This window comes from Lactuca virosa, chromosome 5, assembly GCF_052849685.1.
Source record: "Lactuca virosa cultivar CGN04683 chromosome 5, Lactuca_virosa_CGN04683_v6, whole genome shotgun sequence".
NCBI classification, from domain to species: Eukaryota; Viridiplantae; Streptophyta; class Magnoliopsida; order Asterales; family Asteraceae; genus Lactuca; species Lactuca virosa.
Window position 1 is genome coordinate 259,021,155 of NC_136430.1, and position 18,627 is coordinate 259,039,781.

Consider the following 18,627-nt stretch of genomic DNA (forward strand, 5'->3'; position numbering starts at 1 on the left):
ACTATTAACCTTGGTTACTGATTTTAGTTTAAAGGAATGAATCGTCAAGATTCTCTTCATTTGACTATGACGTCCTCATAATTGTGAAGGTACTTACTAAGTATTTACAATGCGATTTATGTGACTTGGGATCTTTACTTGAGGTAAATTGAGTATTTACAATGTGATATTATGTGACTTGGGATCTTTACTTAAGGTAAATCACCTTACAGTCACCGGAAACTTCAAGAGAACCACCAATGATTGAATACAATATCGGGGTCACTAATAAATTTCTTTTAGACACATAGTTTGTCTTTGCAATCTAACCAAATGCAATATACTCTAAGCTTATTATCAAATCCAGTTATGTGTATTACTTGGTACTCTTCTATGTTAATACTTTATTATATATTATGAGCAAGAACTCCGACTGCTAAACGGAAGCGTCTCTATTGATAAGGAGCTCATCATCAATGTAACTCTTTCATTGATTGCTTCCATACTAACAAGATTATCACTTTCATCCTTTTAGGATTCCAAAGAATATTATTGGTTCCTGATTTGTTGATTATAGCTAAAATGATATTATACAACTTTTCAAGCACAAGGCATACAAGTCATTAGATCCAAAACATGTTATGAATTTTACTAGCACAAACTCTTTAAGAATTCTACATCTCGAGTTTCCTCAAGATTCCGAGTATTTGGCTTAAATCAATGATTCACTTAGATCTATCTCCATAGAATCTAAGTGTGTTTTCTTGATTCTCTTATGTGTTTCATAGAGAAATAATTCCTAATTCATGTAAAGCTTTTACACTTAGCAAGGTTAGGACATCATTTCCTATTTCAATACTAGGGACAACATTGCTCCCACTATATTCGATATATATATGTACTATCTTTTATTTCTCGTAATTCAACTTTTGAATTTCTCATCAAAGCAAATGATCCAAACATAAGATGCTTGTTAGATTCCATCAATGAACTTTTCAAGCTTACATATCTTTCAAAACCTATCTTGGTTTGAATATATGTGTGTTCCTATCCATGCTTGTCATTTTTTTGAAAAACTACAAACACTATATGGTTTTAACACCAAGTGTTGGATCAATTCAACTTTTAGTCATAAATGGACAAAATCTCATTGCTCATAGCTTCCTCCAATTTTGGCTTATTGGGCCTTCCATAGCTTATGATAGTTGATAGACTCTGATTACAATCTATCAGTGACTCATGGAGTCAACAAGTTCCTTGAAGTCTTTTATTAGATCTATGTGGAAGAGGTGGATGTGTGTCTTTTTCTTAATAGGTTTTAACCTCTGATTAAGTGCCATTGTTTTTCTTTAGGTTCTTTGATTCTTGAGTCTTATCAAGATCAATGTACTTGCCACTAGTTCTTCTAGATATCAAATGTATCTTTCAAAAGACTGCTCTTAGAGAAACAAATACTTTGTTCTCATAGAGTTTCCAAAAAAATATTTGGGGCATCCAACAAAGAAAAACCTATCTCACAAACCATTCGGTAAGAACTTTCTTACGTTGTACAAGAACAAGGACTCTTGTAACACTTATTCATGGTATAAACCGTGAAATGTTTGTAAGCATAATACGAATCATTAGTTACAAATCCGACAATGATTTGTTTCTTTATCCAACTATATTGCTTATGACAATACTTTGGTTTGAGACGAGTTGTGAAACTGTTTCACAATTCCCTTAGATGATTGTTAACCTTTTGATCAAGATTCTCACTATCCTATTGGATCTGAGTTCCTTATCTTTTGACAATTGTCTCTAAACTTCATTTTGTGACCAATTTAAACGGACAATTAGCATGAACTAGTTCCGACAAATGATAGCATCATGAAGTGATGTGTTCATCATTTATCTTGATACTATGAGATATGTAACAATCATAAGACTTTGGTCTAATGATTTCCAAAATTCTATCCAGTTGAATATTTGGTGATGTACTTCTCATTCACGTATTCAAGACTATGATCTAAACATTTTGGATCAACATGTTTCGTGGTTAATTTGAACGTCTAATTAGTATAAACTATTTCCAACATATACTTTGCCACCAGGTGGTGTTAGTGTCATCATTCTTGGCAAATAAGATTTGCATTTATCATTAGAATTAGGTCAATTGATTTCCAAAATCTGATCCAACTAGATATTTGGTAATGCAACTCTTATTTATAGGTCGAAGAAGATGATTCCATAATTGCATTTAATCCAACAATGAATCTTCATTAAACTACTCTTACTCTACTAGTTTCAAAATTTCATGACTTACTTTTAAGTAACAAAACATGTGAAATATTGTATATTTAAATAAGCTAGAACAATCTTACAAAACATTGTATAAACAATTTTAATCGTAAGACCTTAGAGTTAACATTTAAGAGAAAAAATCAACTTATAATCCTAAGGATGGTAAAGGGACTTGATTCGATGTCCTTGATCATAATAACTTCTCTATGTTATAGTATATTACTTCCTTTTGATCACTGCATATTGTTGAAAATGTCGGTACTCATCCTTTAGTGCAACACTCAAGGATTTGAAGTAATATTCCGATAGTCTTATGGATTCATTATTCTGATTATAGGCTAAACACTTGGAAGAACGAAGTAACTCTTGATCTTTAAAATTATTATGGGGCCTCATTCTCGATGAATAATCAACTCTTCTTAACTTTCAGTATATTTCAAATACTTTGGTCATTTGTTCTTTTCTTATTTCTTTCCCTTAATAATCAACTTAGCCTGTCAGAATATGTCTCAAAATACGGCTACCAATTTTCCTTTGCATTAGATTTTTTAGTTGGGTACACCAACTTAGAACACCTTTCTTGCCTATGGAAAATTTTCTTTCTTCTTCATGACACTTCTTTCATGATAGCTAATCATAAAGCATTTGAAGCTTTGAGTTCTATTCTTAGCCATGTTTGTCCCAAAAGGTTCTCAACATGCTATGCAACTCCATAATGGATCTTTCCAAGTTTTTCATGTGTATTCAGAATCACTTGATCATAGCCAATTCCCAACGGGTGGAATTCTACGTTTCTTCAATCTTGTTAATGTACTTAACTCTTTGAAACTTGGAGTCTCTCTGTTTTGCCATGTTAATTCCAAAGGTCCTTAAAATGCAATGTAGTTCCACAATGGATATTTCCAAATAGCTCATATCAGAATCACTTGATAATATACACTAGTTGGTTAATTGGTTATGTCACCATATTCATCTCCCAATGTGATGGAATTCCATAGGCTTCAATTTGTATAGTTAACATTTGCTAAGATGGATCTTTCCAAGTTGTTCATATCAAATCAGAATCACCTGATTATATGCACAGGTTACCTAGTTGGTTATATTTCCACAATAACCTCCTAATCTTGGTGGAATTCAACGTTGCATTAATTTTATAAATGTACTAAGTGTATTTGATACTTGCTACTTCCTTCAGCTAAACAATAGCTGGAGGAACCTCAAGAAGATCTTCACTAAAGGTACGATCTTTCATTTCGTTTAAGAGAGCTATTCTCAAACACGAGTAAGATTAACCATGCCTACTAGTTTATCCTTTTAAAGGCTTCGTAGCAATTAACTTTTAGTTGATACTTTTATGACATCATTCCTACTAGTTTATCAAATCATTTCAAATAAGGCTAGGATCCATATTTCACTCCATGACGCGAAGTGGATTAGCGAAAAATCGCACCAAGAAGCTACTTATGTAGTCAAACAACTGCCAACCTCAATATTTATTAGATTCCTAGATCTTTCTAGATTTATTAACACTATGTCAATAGCATGTTAATATCTTTTTATGCTCATTTAGCATTCGTGACTGAATTAGTCGAGGATCATGAATCCAAATTGAGAATAGAACATGAGAAGCTACATGATATTCAGCTAAAGTAACGCTTTAGAATTGCGATTACCATATACCATACTTCGATAATTCTCATTTGACGTGCCAGTAAACCACCATACATAACGCCAAAAGAATATACGGTAAGGCATAGTTTCCATGGGAAGCATAAGATTCACGTTTTTATATAAAAAAGGATTTTGTTTTGATACTTATAATGTTAGTACTTATAACAAGCCAAGTATCCTATCAAACCATTTCGGCAACTCTACTCACAAAACACAAGATGGCGGTGAAGGTGGCGATAAATAAATGCCACTTAAGAGCCGATCTCATTGGGAATCCAAGAGACCTCCTTAAACCTTCCTTTTAGCATTTAGAGTAGGTGAGCGTAGTCATGGTGAGACTGAGAATGCTTTTAAACATACGAGGACACAATGTTCATATATATATATATATATATATATATATATATATATATGTGTGTGTGTGTGTGTGTGTGTATGTGTGTGTGTGTGTGCATAGCATAATTTAAACCATTTAAAATTTACTGTCTATTAACACTAATTGGACACACGAGGACGTAATGTCTATAATTAATACATTCAATCAAGATCTAGTTCCTTGACTTTTAATTAATTAAATAAATAATTAACTGACTAATTAAACCAATAATGCTTTCCAACTATAGTAGAGGTGACAAATTTTCATGTTGAACTAAATCGAGGCAGATAACTTAATGGGAAACAACGAGGCAACTAATATATTTTATTTTGTGACGAAATATGTGAACAGTGTCGCCACGCCGTGACAGAGAGATCTCCATGACATGGTGTAACACGGAACCGCGTTTTCTGATCAAACCCACCACGTCATGGAGGAGGACCTACCACGTGGTGGTGATTAGAAAAAATTATGCATAGTCGATTTCTCAAGTATCCAAGTTTCTAAAACAATTAAAAACATTTAACATTTAGAAACTAGATCAGATCTAAGCATGAAAACTAAATTAAAAACATAATAATGGAAAGCCTAAAGTGCAATAGTTATGTACAGACTGGTCTGATACCACTGATGGGTTTTGAGGATCATTAGACTACATTAAAGGAACAACGGAAACAACATATTTAATCATCAATAGGACCGAAAAATGGACCTATGAACAACCTATCAATTGCAACTTTAATATGAGAGAATTCATACCTTTTAGGATTTGTAGAAATCCTCATATATCTTTGATTGTTGATGAGAGATTAAAAGTACAAAGTAGAAATTCTCTTTCATAGTCACACCCAAGGCACTCAGATCATCAATGCCCGACAAAAACCAATTCATCAAACATGTTGAACAAAAAATCCAAAATTCGTAGTTGTTGTAAACAGCGCGATCACATCGTAGCAATGAGGCCACCACGACATGGTGTTTGGAACTTGGTGGTTATGGGAATAAAAAGAGGCAGTCAGATTACTTTTAGGGATTTGAGAAAATCTCATCATCTACTCCCGCTCTTCATTCATCTTCACCAGTTGCTCTGTTAACCCTTGGACCTCAGCTAGGAACTCTTTGCCTTTCTTGATGAACTAATCATGGTCCTATTGGCGTTGGACATCTAGTTGTTGGATACCCATATCTATACGTATAAGGATGCGATCAGCTGTGAAATTTTCTCTTATTTCAATTGCCAGGACTCGTTCTTCCAAAGATTGTAGTGTAGCCGGAGCGAGGGTCTGCGGTGGCTTAGAAGTTGATACTGCAGCCAATATTTGGTCAATTGCTCCTTTAAGTTCAAGGAATTCTTTCCTTGACACAACTGGCTTCTTCTTCTTTTTAGGATTGGGTTTTGAAGTGGAGTGTTGAGATCCACTTGACTCATCCTCTTCAATAAACATTAGGAAGTATTTACACTTCCTTTGCTTTTGCAACTCGCCCTCTTTGTTATCGAAATCAATCCCAAAGATTTGTTCTTCGCTAAGTTGCACCTCGGTGCCATCATCGTTAGAGTCTCCTACTTTAGTTGATGTAGAAACAAGTCTTGATCCTCCAACTTGGTTTGGTATAGCTTTATGGGCTCTCCTCATCGTTTCCTCCGTTTTCTCTACTTACTTGGGATTTCTCTCCAAGTCATTAGCCATTTTGGCATTGTGAAGGAAGTTTGCCTAATATAAAGCAACTTGGTGATTTTCTTCTTCCTTCGTTGTTGTTGTTGGGTCTGTCTTGCTTTTCTTGCTCTCAGTGCTCTCTTGAAAGCTTCAAACTTCTTTTTCATTGACTTCGTGCTTGGTTGATATCGGTTACAGCTGTCATCTGAAACATAACCATCAAAACCGGTAAACACGGGGGTGTGCCCCGGGTTCATGGATCCTCGCACAATGGGGCTCCCTGTGTCTAATATGCTTGTAAGTAATGTTGGCGATATAGGATTTCTGGAACTTCCTCAGTTTCCTTGGTCTTGAACCAAGTTTGGCCTAGGTTCCGTTCTGTCTAGGGCCTCTGAAAAAAGGACCATGCGGTGCATTCAGTGTTTGTTGTGTATGTGTTATTGAAAGAAGAATGTAGTTCATCTCCTCGGGTGAAATAACATGTAATTTTTTTATCTCGAGAGAACTTGGGATGTTTATTGATACCAGAATCCACTTGGAATCCTTATTGGGCTTTGTAGCGGAGTGGATGAATGAGGTTTTCTCAAGTAATTCAACGTTGAATCTAATGGCTACCAAAGTCTTTTGAGAGGCTCTTGTATATGCCTTGGATTGCTTTTGGCTAACCGGGGTAGGGAGTTTCAACTTTATTTTGCGGAAAATACCTTTGAAGTTTGATTGCTCAGGCTCTTCGGTATTTACATTGACTAGTTCTTTAGAGATGATGGGAGTTTGTTCTTGCTTAGGGTCAGTAGTGTGAGTTTGTTCTTCGGTGGGTCTAGGCTCTTCAGTGTTCATTAGGCCTCCAATATGCATGGGCACTTCGGTACTGGTTTTTGATTTCTTTGAGGCTCCAATACGCTTTGTTACTCACATAAAGCTTTTTAGCAAGAAGGAAGAAGATGAAGATCGTTGATTAGGGTTCAGAAAGCGTAAAGATTTCATGGAAAGAAATTAGGGTATTTAAACCTCCAGATGTAAAACCTAGTTTCAAGCAGGAAAATGATTTATGTATGAATGTCTTTGCAAAATTCACACAAATTAAGTTTAGTCGAACCCACTAATAAAGTCCTTTTGATATATGTATGAATGGTCACACTTCAACTGTAAGACTTTATTATTCTAGAAAGGGGATTTTGATTTGGATTTAGTATTTGGATATTGGAACATTGTGACAACAACTACTATATAATATTTTGATATACTAGGATATTATCATAACATCAATACTTTTTGTGTTCTGTATTAACATGTTTAATCCATGAATAATCTTATTATTTTAAAATTTCATAGTTGGTTATAATTGTGGGAGCAATTATGAAGAAAGACTAATGTGAATTGGATTGGTTGAATTTCACTAAGTGAAAGTAGGAAAATGGTTGTAACCAAGTTTCGTAGGTACTTGTCAGAGAGCTAGTATTGAACTGACCCCCATCAAGATCACCTCATGGATTGCTATCATGAATGATACTTGATTAAAAGGTACTATTTTTGTATTCATAAACACCTAAGATACATAGTGGGACTTAAGTGTAAGGAGTGCTATGTTTTGATATGATCAAATGTTGGTCCTTAATCGGGCAGTTATAAACGCCATTTTAAGGTATAATGTGAACTATGCAAGAGGCTTGTGTAGTCAATATGAGACTTGTTCCTATCATATGTTGAGAGTTGGACATCTAAGGCGCCTTACCAAAAGTTGAACAGCAGATGAGATTGATTGCGATTTGTATCTCATGTTTAACATGATGTCTGTGACAAAGGGATAACTGATAACTTACCTTATACACCAATTGTAGCTATGAGCTTCTAGGGAATTGGGCGTTGATAGAATGATCTTTTTACATGCCAAAACCGTGAGTATTATTAACATACTTATTCTCTCTTGTTTTTGCTTTTACACTTGAAAGAACACTTGTATTTCTCTCTCTTTAAGTTCATACTTTGGTTATGAACTTAAAGCATAATAGTTTTAAGAGTTTTACACGACTAACATCTTAAATCAAGTTGAGCTCTTGTTGGTGTCTCAAAGATTTCCACATTCTCCATCAACTTCCAAGCCTCCCAAGAGGACCCAACGAACTACAAAGGTTGTTATTTCTTCATTTCTTTCTTTGGTTGTACTTTTATCTTTCCATTACTTGTAAGATGATCCTTGGTGGGTGTAATTTGTATGTTATTTTTCGAAAAACACAAGTGTTCCGTTTTCCATTTTACTAGTTTATGAAACTAATTTTGAAATAAAACCCAACAAATTCGTAGCATTTTATAGTAAAATTTGGGATGTTCGCCGCATACTTGGTCGGGGGTGTTGAAGTGGCGTCATCTGGGTGGTGACATCTGTCATGATCTTGTCGTATATCAGAGGCGCGTCACACACCTTGTTGGCGGGCGCACCTGCGCACGAATTTTTTTTATAAAACTTCAAAAATTCGTATCTTCTTCATACATGCTTTTTTTTCGATGCATTTTATATCCATGTGGGTCTACTTTCATTCAGACTCCGTCGGCTAATTTTGACTTTATTTTTAGAGTTATATTTTTAAGAAGTTTAGACTATTAAATTCTGTTAAAAATTCATAACTCTCTCGTACAATATTCGTTCTCGACTGTATTTATATCAAATGATAGGTACTGACGAGATCTTCAACTCTCATTTAGATTGTTTCGACTAAAAATCGACCAATCTAAAATTTGATTTCTATGCTTACACACCTGCGCTGAAACTTCGAAAAATCATAAATTCCTCTCACGAAGTCAGATTTAGGCATTCTTTATATACACGCTCTTGGTTTTATGAACACTACGACTTTTGTTTAGATTACTTAGGCTAGAAAATAATTTATCAAAATTTCAATTTTTAGGATACACAGAGTTGTGTCGGTTTAATCGTGAAACTTCGAAGCAACATAACTTCTTCATACGAAATCAGATTTCAGATTTCTTGATATGTACGAAATCCTTGTCACATACAATATAATTTTGGTTAAGGTTAATTATCCTAAATAACCTTCTATAAAAATGTCGTTTTTTTGCTTATTATATCTTAATTGCTAGCCTGAATATGTGGGCATTACAAGCTTACTGGTCCAAACTATCTTGATTGGATTCATTCGTTACAGATCACCCTTAGGTATGAGAAGAAAGATTATGTTCTGGATGATGATATACCTAAGGAGCCTTATGAAGAAGCTATAATTGAAGAGATTGTCGATTATGAAAAACATCGTAATCACTTGACTCAAGTTGCATGTCTTATGTTGATGGCCATGGTTCAGAGCTCCAAAAGAACATCAAGAACCTTGGGGCATTCGACATGAATTAGAAGCTTAAGAAAGTGTTACAAAAGAAAGCTAGACATTAGCGATTCGATTTCATGAGGTCTCTTCTAGGGTGCAAGCTTCAAGAGGGAGGATCTGTCACTACCCATATTCTTAAAATAAAGGGGTACATTGACATGCTTGAGTGTATAGGTGTTCCATTTCCTTAAGAGTTGGATATATATACGTAATGCTCAACTTTGTAAATGGTTTGTATCATCAGTTCATCTTCAACTTTAATATGAACACTATGGAAAAGACTTTGATGGAGCTTCTGGTATGCTGAAGACCGCCAAGGCGAGCATGATCAAGTCTCGCATTGTCAGCTCTACTACTCCCGTTATGGCCATTAAGGAAGGTGGTTTCAAGATGAAGAAGTGTTGGTTTTTCTATGCAACTATACACTAGATTAAGGCAACAGAAGCATTCAAAATTCATCCTAAGTGTTCACACACCCTAGGATCTAAGTTTTACTATTATTGCAATGTACTTTTAAAACTAACCTAACAAGCTAAAAAAGGAAGGATTGAAACACTAACCTTTTGAGAAATTGAATTGTGCTTAAAGCTTGATTCCTTTGATCTCTTGTTGCTCTTGGAAAGACTAGTACCCAAAGTAGAGTACCTCTAATGGTTCACACCCAAAATCCAAGAACCCTAGAAACTAAAAGAGAGATATATGAGAGAGAGAGGTGGGATCATATTTTTCAGCCTTCCAGGAGGTGTATTAGAGCCGAAAATATGAGCACCCCAAGGCCTCTTTATATAGATGTTGTCATGACAAGATAACCTTGATTTGAATCAATTATATATTAAGATTTAATCCAGATTCAAATCTATTCCTTCTCTGTTACTTGTATTGATTTTGGAAGCCTCCAAGGAGCCTCCCAAATCGTCCACCACCTTTTGGTTCCAGAATGTTCCCTTTTTTCAACTACTGGAGAATTAATACTTAGTCTTTGCACCTCCATGTTAATTCCAATTAATCCCAAATTAATTCTAAATTAATTCTAATTAATTTCACCTAGTTTCTAGTTAATTTATTAATCATGTAATAAAATAATAAACTATTTTCTCAATCCTCTAAAATTATTTCTAGCTATTATTGCTCTTGAGGGCAACCCAAAAAAAGAATTTGCTATTATTCCCAAAGTTACACCAACTAGTTATGATATTAGATACCTATTTCCAACAAGAAGACATCTCATCCCAAAACAAAGGGAAATGGCAAAGTTGGACAGTCCAACCCAAACCCTTAGAAGGTAAACTCTGACATAACACCTATAAGTGACCCTAATGAGGCCATCTGCCTAAACTTCCAACAAAAGGGACATCAAGAAGAACAAGCCTAATAAGATTAGCACCTCATGTATTTTAACGACCGAACTCCGTTTTGCTTCAACTTTTGATTCTTAGATCCTTGACACAGGATATGTTACTCACATTTGGTCTGATATGCAGGGACTAAAGTGAAGTCGGTAGCTAAGGCATGGTGAGCTTGACTTGATCATGTGAAACAAGAGAAAAGTTGGATAATTCACAATGATGTGGCATTGTCGACTTGGTCATATAAACAAAAAACATATAGACAAACTCTAGTTAGATGGGACCTTGGAATCATTTGACTTAGAATTAGATGATGTATGTGAGCGTTGTTTGCATGAAAGATGAAAAAAACGCCATTCACAATTAGCTGTGAAAGAGGCAAGGATTTGTTGGACAATTCACAATGATGTGGTTACTGATGGGGATTACAAACTTATTATGTCTAGTGGTTTTTCAATTAGATTATTAGTTTGTTACTATTCACCTTACATGGAACGAAACATTATTTCCTTTCTTGCATTGTACCGAGATGCTTTTACATTTGGAATTCATAATGGTAGTATTTTGGTTTTCAAAATAAGTGTCTTTATTTTAAAAAAAAAACCCCATGCAATGGCATATATGAAACCATTATAGGTTTGAGGGAAATGTTAGCTTAATCTAAAATGTTGATTCTTCCAAGGATAATTTTGATAAATCATGTTTGTGGCATTGTCGACTTGGGTCTTGTTTGTTTACCTCTTAATTGAAAAATTAAGAGGTAACCTCTTAAAAATTCAGATATAGCTTGTTTGGTATCCTCTTATAAAATACATTTGAATTTTATAAATGTCTCTTAAAATTTCAGACTTCAATAAGCATCTGAAAAAGAAAGAGACGTGTGCTGCCCTCCCTAGTTCTCGCTCTTTTTTTTTTCTTCTCACGCCTCCAGTTTTTTTTCCCATTGACGCACACGGCCACACCTCCATCCGATACTGAAGCTTTGTTCCCTCCCTGCCATCGCAATCGTCGGCCTCCTCTCCTCCTCTAGCTCTGTCGTCGGCATCTTCTCCGCCCCAGCTCTGATTGCTGCGCCACAACGACACCGACTCCACCCATGACGACTTATCCAGGTAATGTCTCCGACCTCCCTCTTTCTCTTTTTATGTAATCTCTTTCTCTATGTAATCAGATGTGCTATGTCGATTAGGGCTTGAAATTTCAAGTTTTTGTTTCCCCTAAAAGGTACGACTTCACAGAATCGTTGGTTTTTTTTTTTAAATCACAGCTGGAATCATGTGTTGTATTTGTTTACTGTATATGTTGAAATCAGATGGGTTATGCTAATTAAGCGATGTGTTCATCAAGAAACCCAACCAGAGCTCTAAATATATCACTAGAGGGATTGCTTATTTGATTTTAAAATTCATGTAAATATATTTTTTGATTGGATTCAAGAATTTATCTTCCATCAATATATTCTTCAGACCCTTTTAGACCTTTTTAAGGTCTCCATTTTTTGAAAGCAGATATATAAGTTTTAAAAGTTCTACAAAAAGAGTAGAAGAAGATAAGAGAAGGAAAAGGTTATTGATGTGAAAAAGCTGAATAAAATGAGACGTGAGAATGTATCTGCTTGGACAATGAAAGGGTTGATTAAAGTTGTAATGAAGTCATGGTTTTCTTCACTTTCTAATGCACTTGAGGAAAATGAAGATGTTGTGGGACAAGAAGAACAAAAGGATGGGATAATTACACAGGAAGCTATTATGCTGGTTATGCCATATTTGAGACACAAGTATTTATTCACATTGATTTTTGTTTGGATTCTATGTATACAAGTAGTATTGGTATTGATCAAATATATGAATTTTGACCTTATTTGATTTGTATTTGTGTTTAATTTTGATTTATGTTTAATTTGAATTGTGTATGGCGTTTATATTTTTCCTTATAATTATTCAAGAGGTTGATTCGATTATTTTATAAACAAAAACTTTGAACTTAGCAAAAATTAATATAGAAGGGTAAAACGGTCATTTTCATAATTCAGCACAACAATTCAGAGGTTCCAACCAAACAACATATTAAAAATTCAGATCTTAAAAATTCTGACCTCTTAGAAATTCAGACATCTTAAAAATTCAGATCTTAAAAATTCAGACCCTGCCAAACAGCCCCTTGGTCATATAAACAAAAAACACATCGGCAAACTCTAGTCAGATGGGACCTTGGAATCATTTGACTTAGAGTTAGATGATGTATGTGAGTCTTGTTTGCTTGAAAATATGAAAAAATGTCATTCACAGTCAAGGTTGTAGAACTCGTTACTCGGTACCTGTTCGGCCGACTACCGAGTAGCGAGTACCCGGGAGTACTCGGGGAGTACTCGGATTCGGTAATTCATGTAGAAATACTTTTAGGGAAATTATATATGTCAAAATCATAAGTTGATTGAAATATATAACAAAATTAGATACATGTGAATTCACAAAAGCTAAAAAACACATAATGGTCTTACTTCATGAATAATTACTGTGAAATTTACGATATATATGTACCAATAATCACATGTGTGTTAAATAATAAATCATTAAGTATATTATACATATTAATCACTGAGTTGATCGCGTTTTACAACACTACTCAGTTCAGTAAGGGGCTGATCACGGAGTACCCGATATTCTGTAACTCGTCTCGGTAAGGAGCCGAGTAGCGAGTACTCGGAGGAGTAATCGGCCAATTCGGCGAGTTTTACAACACTGTTCACAGTTAGCTGTGAAAGAGGCAAGGATTTGTTGGACAATTCACAATGATGTGTGTGGATCGTTCAGATCTAACATGAGAAATGATGAGAGATACTTTGTCGTATCTACTTATGATTTTAGTAGATATGAGTATATTTATTTGATTAGAGTTAAATCTGAAACCAATGTTGTAGAATTTATTACGTTAAAGATTTTAATATTATTAAGAAGACAAAAAAGGAAACTAAAAGTTCTTTGCTTCAAATTTCTCTGTTGTGCTTTTGATTCAAATAACTTTTTCAAACTCAATGATACCAATTTCTAGTGTTCTATGATTGTATGAGATTTATTTTATGTTTAGCAATCAAGTTAATATGAATTCTCCTTATACTCTTGGGCCAAGTAATAAATCAAAATAATTGTTCAATTTTTTTTTCAATATACATTAAGTAGTTGTACGTAACACATACCTTGCTCTTCTTTTGTCCCCCACCTCCATGAATGATACCCAAGAAAAGTTATATAAATTTTTATTTCGTTTATTAGTAATTTGGCTTAAAAGGCTATATAAAAGAAAATGGATCGGCCCACATAAAATAACCCACCAAAGAGGCTCTCAATTTATCTTAATCTTTAAACTACGAATTTGAGGCCATCCGTTTCTTTTAAAACTTCTATCTTCTTCAGAAAACGGTGGCCTGTAGAAATTCAACAGAAAAATTAGGGGAAAAAGATGCCAACGTTGAATCTCTTCACCAACATCCCAATAGACCCAGTGATAGCCTCCGACATTCTCAAGGATGCCACTAAAGCTGTCGCAAAGATCATCGGAAAGCCTGAGTCAGTTAAGTTTCATAATCAACCCTAAAGTAATGCTCTCCAACTGTTTGTTTAAATGTCTCAATGAATAGCTTGAAGTATCTTACATTGTTGCACCTCATTTTTTTTACACAGTTCTTTTATTTTTTCCATTTGAAAGAAACAAAAGTGCAAATACAATCGTTTAAAAATTTAATCACTTACATAATTTGTGTCAAATTTGGGCAGTATGTTATGATTTTGTTGAATGGTGGTGTGCCAATAGCATTTGGTGGCACCGAAGAGCCAGCTGCATATGGTGAAGTGATTTCAATAGGGGGACTTAATTCAACTGTCAATGGAAAGTTGAGTTCAACGATTGCAGAAATACTTGAAACAAAACTTTCTATAAATAGTTCGCGTTTCTATATCAAATTTTACGATGTTGAGGTATTTTTTTTTTATCTGGACAGACTTTCTAAGGCTATTTTTAGTTAATTAAGATGAGGAGGAAATCGGTCTGTACAATACATGTCTAACACAGTACAACAATGTCCTGTCCTGTCCTATTATGTGTTCATCAGGACAGACTTTCTAAGGCTATTCTTTGTTGTTTCAGCGATCGTTTTTTGGGTTTAATGGATCGACATTTTAAGTGGAACGTGAATACAAGGATCATATTAGTGGTACTTGTCTTTGGACAAAATTTATCATTATTGTTAATGTTGTAAGATAGTGTTGTAATTTATTATTATTGTTCTTGTTTATTTTACTCTTCCTAGTGAACTTTTTTGTTTAATAAAGCCATTGAGAAAATATGAGAATTTATATTCTTGTCTTTGAATTCATAAACTTGTGTATTGAAGTTGGTTTTCAGATTTACAAATGAATAAATAGAAGTATCTATATATGTGTGTTTTTGGAAAATAATGTAATTTCATTTTATTTAAATTTTTTAGTGTTTGGTAGGGGTGTGCATAAAACCACACAAACCGCAAGCAAACCGAATCGCATAATGCTATTTTGGATTTACGTAGTGCGGTTTGCGGTTTTTAGTTACAAAATTGCAGACCGCCAGTGGCGAATCTAGAACAAAAAATCATGTGGTTCCCAAATTAAGTGAAGCCAATAAAAAAATAACAACACTTTTGGCGGTCGGGTCGGGTCGGTCATGTACCTTAAAAAAACTGAACTGGTTCAATTGGTTAAAAACGATCGGCGCCACCGATTAAAATTTTTAAAAACCGATTGAAATATAACTGAAAAACCCGTACGGTTTAAGAAAAAACTAGTTGATTATTTGTTCATTGATAAAGCGGCGAACGGAGAGTAAGAGTCTTTGGCACGTGGGCTTCTTTTTATTAGAGCAATTTATTTATTTATTGATATTTTGAAAGTGTCGATTAAGAATAGTTAAGTTTTTGTTATCAATCTCATAATTTAAAATAACAAATTGTCCTTAATAACTTATATTTTCCTACTTCTAAATTTTTTTTAAGACATTTTTTTATAAAACAAACTCTAGGTAGGTCTTCTATTTTTTTTTAAAGTAGTTCCTAGTTTTTTTATTATATATATTGTAAATGAAATTAGGAACTTAGTAGGTCCTAGGACCTACCTAACCCCTTGCTAGATACGCCCCTGCAGACCGTTGATTTATATCATAATCTTAATTTCTTCCAACCGTACAACTGTTATATAAATCGTATATATGTTTGGGAAACTAAAACATGTAAATATTTGTTTGCGTTAATCTCTACATAAGACGATCAAAAAGTGTTAAAAGGAATAAACGTTATTATTTTAAAAATATCTACGGTTTTTATTTTCAAAAACAAAAGTATGTATAACTCACAACATTACTAGCTCTTCTAGACATGTTGGACCTTATGTATAATTCGTTATGCTTTAATAAGTAAATATTTACATGGAAATTTACACAAGAAGTTATTCTTATACTTCTTCTGATTAGTTTTTATAAAATTGTTTTTTTTTTTGGAACAACAAAATTTTATTAAAAAACTAGCAAGATGCTAGAAAAGAAACATTACAAAACAAGACAAGTAGAAACAGGATTATGTAACCACATGGTCCATCCTATCTTAACCTTGCTACACCTATTGGAAATCCAAAAATCAGACTTATGCACAATATTACCAAAAGGTAAGATTTCCTAGGAATAACCGTTCCAAAAATGATGGAATTTCGAAAATTCCACAAGCACCAAAAAGTTGTCATAATGACCGTATCGAAGACCTTCCTTTGTCCACTCCATAAGTTAACCGCATCTGACCAGTCTACAAGAGACTGCATAGAAAACTAAACCGGGCACCGGACATTCCACCAAGTAGCAAACGGGTCCAAACCTCAATCAATTCGGTACACCCAACAAAATATGGCCAACGGATTCATCAACAGATAAAGAACAAATAGGGCATAAGATCGAATCAATGGTAATCCTGCATATTAAGATATTAATCTTAATAGGGACGAGATTATTCCAACGAGTTTTCGTGCCTCCTAAAAAAAGCATACAACCATCAAGGAACCGGCGAGCAGAAAAAACCGAAAAAGTATCAGAAACATCAAGAATCCAACCCAACCTGTCAGTGGCCTTAACTAACTGTAAATCCTGCAACAAGATACATAAACCATCCCACTGAATCTGCTCAATACCACCTCTAGGAGTCCGCTTGAAGTTATCCATTCCCCAGCCATTATGAATCCTCTCCCTGACCGACCCCTGACCGTAACATGTCCAAAACTGTCCAACACATAGATCCGATGAAACGAAACTGCAAGGGGCAACCCTCCTAACCACACGTCATGCCAAAAAGACATAAAACTTTCATCACGCACCCTAATAGGACACAAGGAGTGGAGATCAAACCCCTGGTCACGAAGTTGATACATCATACGAATGATCCCATTCCAAGGTCAGATCCAAGATCTCTTCGGCTTCAAGGAAGTACACCCGTCGTCTTTACCATACAAAGCCTTGATTAGATGGACCCACAATAGATTAGGAGAGTGAAAAAATCTCCACCACCATCTAAAAAGCATAGCCCGATTAAATGAAAACAGACTACCAATTCCAAGATTGCCTTCTTCTGTGGAAGCTAGCACCCTATCCCACCGAATCCAATGCATTCTTCTCTCTTCCAAATCCGAACCCCAAAAAAATCTAGTCCGCATGGACTCCAACTCTGTCAAAACTAATAGTGGCGTAAGAAACGAGGACATCAAATGTCACACCCCCGGCCGCCGACTGAAACGACGAGGTGCGTGACATAAATTAGTAGTCACAGTTACTGAACATACATTGAACAGTACAAATATAATCTTCTATTATTACCAAAATAGAAATTACATTGACCATGACTATTGCTAAATCACGACACACGCTAACAGTCTGGTGTTTATAAAGGTATAATATAAGTAACAGAGAGTATTCCGAGCGAACACTTCCGACCTGCTAAATGACCTAAGAATAAATGCATTAAGATACGTCAACAAAATTGTTGGCGAGTTCTACAGGTTTTGACACAAAGTATAATTATAACCAAAAGTGCATTATAAAATTTAGTTGGTTGATCAACTTTTATAAATTTTTACTTTTCTATCAAAAGTATAAAATAAGTGAGTTATAAAGGTGTATTTTGTTCTCATTTAGAAATATCACACATTGAAATCCAAAAGTACAAAGTTTGGCAAAAAATATATATAAATAAGTCAGACTTATATCAAAAATGCATTTTTATATAAAGATTTTGAATCTCAAATTATATAAAAATAATATATGTTACCCTTTGTGAGAACGTAAAATAACCAACTTTACTCTTGAAGTTTCATACAAGAAATGGTATAGTTTATATGTAGAACCTATAAGTTTTCAATTTATAAATTTTGTAAACTCGTGTCGTGGCATTAATCAAGTGTTATCTACTTAATTTGGGAACTGACACTTAACCAGTAGGGCAGACTCCTCCCACATAAATATTATATTCTCGTATAATAACAAATGGTTTATAAAAATATCTTATTAACTATAAGTTATTAAAACTTAATCAGTCGTGTCATGATATTAATTAAATATTATATGAATTAATTTATTGTATTGACATTTATCGTTTTGGGTCAAAATTATCCCTCTACATACAGTCTCTTTCAACTAGTATAAGTGAAAAAAAAAACCCCGTATAAACCCAATATCGATTCTATACGGTAATGAAACAAAACTGGGATTTTATAATGAACTCATAACCGAACTCGTGACACTACACTTTTTGCATCGGCTCCATAGTAGGGCATGCTTAAGTCATTCACCCCGTTATAACACGCGATAATGTTCAATGGTACTAACATCAACACATAAATTCGTCACGTCAGACGTTAGTTGTAGCTAGCAACTCCAGGCGGGCGGTCAAACTGTATAAGATCAATAGTATAACAATT

General features: G+C 34.4%; 1 protein-coding gene across 1 annotated transcript; it reads left to right on the top strand.

The window, feature by feature from the left end:
- The first annotated feature begins 14,009 nt into the window (after positions 1 to 14,009).
- LOC145112488 (Tautomerase/MIF superfamily protein) lies at positions 14,010 to 15,024 on the top strand. Its single transcript, XM_079048653.1, has 3 exons — positions 14,010 to 14,218; positions 14,422 to 14,622; positions 14,792 to 15,024. Exons 1-3 carry the CDS (start codon positions 14,108 to 14,110, stop codon positions 14,825 to 14,827), a joined length of 348 nt encoding a protein of 115 aa, XP_078904779.1. The 5' UTR covers positions 14,010 to 14,107; the 3' UTR covers positions 14,828 to 15,024.
- The last annotated feature ends 3,603 nt before the right edge of the window (positions 15,025 to 18,627 follow it).